The sequence below is a fragment of the Mizuhopecten yessoensis genome, unplaced genomic scaffold (assembly GCF_002113885.1).
Source record: "Mizuhopecten yessoensis strain PY_sf001 unplaced genomic scaffold, ASM211388v2 scaffold4553, whole genome shotgun sequence".
Lineage (NCBI taxonomy): Eukaryota > Metazoa > Mollusca > Bivalvia > Pectinida > Pectinidae > Mizuhopecten > Mizuhopecten yessoensis.
The window spans coordinates 296016-303547 of record NW_018405604.1 but is presented as its reverse complement, the minus strand read 5'-3'; the positions used below and the strand labels follow the sequence as shown (position 1 = coordinate 303547).

Sequence of the window (7532 nt, the reverse complement as noted above, 5' to 3'; positions counted from 1 at the left end):
AGTTACAATGACATTATCAAATCTCAAAATGCCCAGCGATATTTCAGCAGCCGTCATGTTTATTTACATTGGATATTGTAGTTCCGGTCAGTGTTGTAATTAATACGCTAAGAATTGTGTCTCGTGCGGCATGGTAATTATGGCTCGTGCGGCATGGTAATTAAAGTCCCATCAACGACACAGCTCTCAATGAGGCTATATAGTGACAATGCCATGCAAATGTAAATATTTCCTTTGTGATGTAGGTGTCGTCGATTGTGATGTAGATGACGTCCATTGCTATGTGTGTTACGTCCATTACGATGTGTGACGTCTTTGTTGTTGGTGTATGCGACGTTGTTTGTGATGTGTGTGGCGTCTGTTCCGATCTATGTGACGTCAGTTGCGATGTGTATGACATCATCTTCGATGTTTATGGCGTCCTTTGTGATGTGTGCGACATCCTTTGTGATGTGTGTCCGATCTGTGTGACGACTGTTGCGATGCGTATGAAATCATTTTCGATGTTTATGACGTCCTTTGTGATGTTTGTGACATCCTTTGTGATATGCATGGCATCCTTTGTGATGTGTACAATCTCCTTTGAGATGTATGTGACGTCCGTTGTGCTGTGTGTGACATTTTTTGTGATGTATGCGACATCTTTTGGTATCTTAAGTATACCACGTACCCAGGCCTCTTTATTTCAATATGAAACAAACATATCCTTATGATCAATAGTTGATATGCGTTATGTTATCGGTAGCACATCAGTTTTAAACCACGAACTGTTACGTAATAATCTCTGAAATGTAACACTAGTCTGTGTCAGAACCTGGGAACTTTATGATAGACCTGCGTCTATGCGAATGATCAGTTTCTGAAGGACCTCTAGCGCCATCTGCTGGTAGCCGCTATATAAAACTGACTTTCAACGCCTTTCTACATGTGTGTTCTACTGAAATTAAATATTTACACGTGCTTGTCCTGATAAAATTCCTTTAGTATACTCCCTCTTCGGTAGGTCTTGAGCTCAACACCAGACCCTCCCCTGTGAGTATACGCGGTAAAGAGTATTTCCAAAGGTCACTAACAGTCGCCGCGATCGTCTTGTTCGTTAATCAGTACATATTCAAGTGCACCGTGAAAAATACGACAGTCGGCAAAAAGAACTAAATGGATATTATGTTAAAAGTTTCTATACCACGTACGTAGTATGATCGTGTTTCTTATTGGGATTGTTTTAGAATTCTTCAAATATACTGCTAATGGGACGTCAACATATGCGCCCCATGCAAACGAAAATAAAAATTGGCCTCACTGACCTCACCATGCACATGTGCTACTATGGTTTCCGCTGAGATAGGAATAAACATTCGTGTACCGACGTTCTCGTAACAGCATCCCTTAACTCATATTGCAAACCAATTTACCTTGGGTCTAATCAGAGACGGATGGATATAAACATGGGTAAACACAGGGTTAGCCCATAATCCGAAGGATTATGTCGTTTTCGAAATAATTTTCGACCGATTAAGATACAAGAGGGGGCATGAGAACTTCTGGTTAACGCCAAAACTCTGTCAACCGCACACAACAATTTGCAAAATTACTGGTATGCGGTTACAGACTGCTGAGTCACGTCACGGCACGGTGTTCCGCTTGTTCCAGTCTACTCAGCTGTAAAAGAGTACGTGGTTTGGCAGTGCTGGAATTGTTGAATGCTAGCTGTGAGCGCCGAAATGGTAGCACCGGCTGTATGCACCCCAGGGAGTTGAGAAAGATGTTGGCTGGTTGCAAAGGCCCTATAACCACGGATAATAATTTGTGAACTGCTTTGAGACGACCTACGAACTAGGTTGTAATAAAACGGTATGTAAGAACCTCGAACTATTATGATTATTGTGATTGCTTCGACTCCGAAAACAACACTGTTTACAACCCAGATTCGGGTATCCCTTCTTCAAGCATTCACCTAGTATTTAATATAAGGGTTGGTCAGAGGCACCACTGTAACAGGAGAAGAAAAATGCACAGCCAGACCGTGATTCGAACTCGGACCCTTCTAACTCTAGGCGGACGCTCGACTAATTGTGCTACCTGGTCGCCGGCCAATGACACATCCCAGTTCTATACCGGAAGTATACATTCCCCTTGTGACTGCTAAATAGCGAGATTTGTTCCAGAAATGTGTATGTCGTGAACGTGGTCGTTATCCCAAATAAATCCGAACATTCTATGGTCTGAATGTTTAACAAAAAAGATTTTCACGCATATATTAATTATTATTCGTTATATCGTGTGGTCCGAAAGCTCAATAATCCGAAGATCGTCTAAGCATAATTTCTACTATTGGGTATTCGGAAAGTCGGCCTTCAGGTTACTGTGCCTTTGAACAGTCATGCTTTCGGAACGTTTTATAGGTAACGTAGCGGTTAAATGAGTTTGTGTTTGCAAATGGTCTAAGTATACCTTTTGATTACATTAATAGACCCCGCAACGTCTACTTAATCCGGTGCTAATAGCCAATAGGAAACCCGTTTTCACTCGTGTCATATTTTGTTCTGATACAACTCCATCGAGCTTCAAGGATATGCACCTACAATTTATTATGTATAATTTACATGATTCATCAGAATATCAAGATCCCCAATCATAACCCGCGTTGAAATAATAAATCGTTCCTTGTGTTGTGACGTTCCATGGGAAATGGGTAATAAATATCACAAGTAGACACCAGATATCTGGTGGAGCCCTACATCATACATGTACGGGTCAGGGAGGTGAGTAATTACCAACGCAACATCAGTAGGAGTTTTACACTGATTTAGTTCTCCATGACAACGTGCAATGGAACCCCCACAATCCGGATTATTCACCTCCAATCGCTGATATTTATAATAATTTGCCAGGCTACTGAATCCAATGGGTCTGGATCGACGGATTTCCTGTGTAGAAAAACCATCAAGCCGTAAATGACATGTTTAATATTCCTCCTATGTGAATAAAGTGATTGCTGCATGTCTGGACAATCCGACCTCGGATCAATTTTGATCGGAAACTTCCTCTTTTCGCGTTAGTGGCATCTGTAGAACCCTTGAGGTTACACTAGAACCTCGTTATTCCGGACACTGTAGATTATACAGTCAATCCGGAATACGGAAGTTCTAGCATAAAACGCGAGAATTGTCACAAAAAGGTATTTCAGATCCTGCATTTAGGCTTCGTGAATCGACATTTCGAGACTACAGGACAGGAGTTCGGCTAAGTGGATATACCACGTACGGGCGGAAGTAATTCATGTTTTGTGTGCAGAAATAAGCTTTTTATGCCCTTAAGTCGGTTAATTGTAGGTGAATTACTAAAAATAAATGGTGGAGATATGCCCTGTGTCCGATAGTAAAATCGTTTATCTTCTCCAAGGAAGCCACTAGGTACAGTTTACTCATGTTTACGAGTTTACCCCTAGTACATTACGATAAACTTGCGCGCTAGTGATAATGCACTATATCACATGTAAAAGTGCCGATACATCGACCTGTCTCCTGGATACATGTTGACGGGAAGAGGGCTCTATCGCTGGAGGATCACGGAAGTGAGAGGGAGGGGTACACCGATATCTCGGTACAGATGGGGCGTACCATTCCTCGCACGATCGATGGGAGGACTCGGTTCGTGAAACGAAATATAATCACTTAATAGGCTTTTCCGAAGACGGACTTGCATCTCTCTTATTTTGGAAAACTTTATAATCGTTTGTTCTGTAAAGATTGCGTATGTGTTTGTGAATATGTCATGCTGCTGAAGTTGTTGTACTAGACTACTTGTATAAAACCATGCTTGTTCTGTAATATACATCGTAAAATACAGGGTCTCTTCAAATTATGATAGACTAACGCATGAATGTATGGAATCAATCATAAACAAAACAAAAAACGTTGAAATATATTTTTTCTCTAAGAATGACGCGAAAAATAATATTATTTGCGAATGAATGACGCCTAAATGTGATGTTATTTTTAACCGACAGCTTTGTACTTACCATACATACAATGTAATACAGTACATGTCTTCACATGAGACACGACTTTTTCCTCAGTGATTCTCAGACTTGGCTTTCGGAGTAAATTGCTTGTCTCAGACCCGACTCCCAGTAAGCACCGCTTGTCTTAGACTTGACCGTACGGGAGCAACGCTTTCCTCAGACTTTGGCTGCGGTAAACAACGCTTATACATGAAGGAGAACTTTCTGTAAGCAACACGAGCCTTGCGATAGACTTGGCCTCTGGGAACATGGTCTGTCACATCCTTAATCTTTTAGGAACATGGCTTACTTGAAGCTTGACCTTTGCTCTTAGACTTGATGCCCTTCGTGGGGCATCGTTTTTCTCCGATTGACCGGGGTACGTTGCTTAGCCTCGGAGTCGATAACATGATTGATAGAAAAAAGGTTTTTGATTAAAACCAATGATTCGGTACATGAACATCATCACGGTCTGTTCGGAGCTAGAACGATTTACTTTCTTTCTTTTGTGCATAGTTTGTGTTCCGAAAGTCCAGATAAAGAAAGAAACGGAAGCACCATTAGCGCCGCACTTAAAATACCAATCAGCAGCTTCCGGCTTTTGTAAATGTTCGATGAGCTAATTGTCCTGTAATGATTATGAGTACTCTGCAGCTTTCATTGTCCAATAATGAGGTGTAATTATCTTTGACGTAAACAAATGCCAACAAGGTATAAAGCTGGCGCGGAAAGGCGTGTCAATGATTAAAGTAACACGGCGATGAGACAAGCCTCCGACATGTTCTACACGTACACAAATAATGAATGAAACAAAACATCAAAGGGAACAATGGATTAATGAAACAAAATAACAAAAGAAGCAGTTTAAGGAATTTGGATGATTTGTCATTTTACAAATGAAAACGTCGATACGTTGTTATTGTCTGAATAAGCCGTAGCGAGGTGTGTTAAAGTTTCGGGACGGTTCTAACGAGATATCTTATAAGACTGCTGACGTGATATCATAAGACTGCTGACGTGATATCATATTAGACTGCTGACGTGGTATCATATAAGACTGCTGACGAGTTACCATATAAGACTGCTGACGTGATAGCATATAAGACTGCTGACGTGATATCATATAAGACTGCTGACGTGATATCATATAAGACTGCTGACGAGATACCATATAAGACTGCTGACGTGATATCATATAAGACTGCTGACGAGATACCATATAAGACTGCTGACGTGATATCATATAAGACTGCTGACGAGATACCATATAAGACTGCTGACGTGATATCATATAAGACTGCTGACGTGATATCATATAAGACTGCTGACGAGATACCATATAAGACTGCTGACGTGATATCATATAAGACTGCTGACGAGATACCATATAAGACTGCTGACGTGATATCATATAAGACTGCTGACGAGATACCATATAAGACTGCTGACGTGATATCATATAAGACTGCTGACGAGATACCATATAAGACTGCTGACGTGATATCATATAAGACTGCTGACGAGATACCATATAAGACTGCTGACGTGATATCATATAAGACTGCTGACGAGATACCATATAAGACTGCTGACGTGATATCATATAAGACTGCTGACGTGATATCATATAAGACTGCTGACGAGATACCATATAAGACTGCTGACGTGATATCATATAAGACTGCTGACGAGATACCATATAAGACTGCTGACGTGATATCATATAAGACTGCTGACGAGATACCATATAAGACTGCTGACGTGATATCATATAAGACTGCTGACGAGATACCATATAAGACTGCTGACGTGATATCATATAAGACTGCTGACGAGATACCATATAAGACTGCTGACGTGATATCATATAAGACTGCTGACGAGATACCATATAAGACTGCTGACGTGATATCATATAAGACTGCTGACGAGATACCATATAAGACTGCTGACGTGATATCATATAAGACTGCTGACGTGATATCATATAAGACTGCTGACGAGATACCATATAAGACTGCTGACGTGATATCATATAAGACTGCTGACGAGATACCATATAAGACTGCTGACGTGATATCATATAAGACTGCTGACGAGATACCATATAAGACTGCTGACGTGATATCATATAAGACTGCTGACGAGATACCATATAAGACTGCTGACGTGATATCATATAAGACTGATGACGAGATACCATATAAGACTGCTGACGAGATATCATATAAGACTGATGACGAGATACCATATAAGACTGCTGACGTGATATATTATAAGACTGCTGACGTGATATCATATAAGACTGATGACGAGATACCATATAAGACTGCTGACGTGATACCATGTAAGACTGCTGACGTGATATCATATAAGACTGATGACGAGATACCATATAAGACTGCTGACGTGATACCATATAAGACTGCTGACGAGATATCATATAAAACTGCTTACGAGATACCATATAAGACTGCTCACGTGATAGCATATAAGACTGATGACGAGATAGCATATAAGACTGCTGACGTGATACCATATAAGACTGCTGACGTGATATCATATAAGACTGCTGATGATTAAAATAAACAATATTCTTCAACGCCATACTGCATTAATACTTTTAAAATAGAAACTGTCTTACTCGAGTGTTTCCGGTACGGACATACAGTCAAAGATGACGTCACACACACAGCTGATAGCACCTTTAAAGTTTGGTAATAGATACAGTTTGCCAGAAAGGAATAGCAGTGCATCATGGAACTGTTCGTCCTTCTAGGACTCATCAGTGATGCTAGGAACCAAACAGTTGTCTGAATCAATCTGCGATGTTTAGAACTTACCGGACCATCAGGAAAAATTCAAAACATCGTGACTTCGACTCAGGAATGTTGAACTAAGAACATCTTTGAAATCCCTCGTGTATAGTTATTACTGTTATTCCTTTTTAGCATACTTCCCATCATGGCTCTTCGAGGCACATCTGCAAGATCTTCCTGCCAAACAAGATAACCAACCAAAACCTCTTTAAGACGATGGATTCAGCCTTCCTTGTACAGGAGGATGGACAACGTTTATTCCGATGGCTTTACATGTTCCGAAAGGAAGAATTAAGAGGAAATTTCTTCGGAAGAAACCTCAGAGAAGGTACAAGAGAAGTAGGAGACCGATGGAAACTTGGCAGAACCTATCTAGGCGGAACACAGGGACCTAAATCGGGCCTGGGGACACAGCTGATAGCTGGCCAAAGATCGTCTAGCATGGCGAGTATTTGTTGAGACTTAGGAGCGAAGAGGGGTTGACAAATATACATATTGCATTAAAGCACTATCGTCATTGAAATTTTCAAAATATTTTCAAAATGTTACTGCTATAAAAAGCATAGTTTTGGTTTTAAGATTTGGAGTTTCAAATGTTAAGATTTGAAGTCCAGATTAGTCCCGTGTAAAATGTTATAGGACCTGGTATTCATATACCTCTAAACACTTCCCTTAATTTGTAATACTCGGGAAATGGCCAGGGTTTTACT

General features: G+C 40.5%; 1 protein-coding gene across 1 annotated transcript; it reads left to right on the top strand.

The window, feature by feature from the left end:
* Window positions 1–1445: 1445 nt before the first annotated feature.
* Window positions 1446–6586, top strand: LOC110449295. Its single transcript, XM_021496065.1, has 2 exons — window positions 1446–1460; window positions 5036–6586. Exons 1-2 carry the CDS (start codon window positions 1446–1448, stop codon window positions 6584–6586), a joined length of 1566 nt encoding a protein of 521 aa, XP_021351740.1.
* The last annotated feature ends 946 nt before the right edge of the window (window positions 6587–7532 follow it).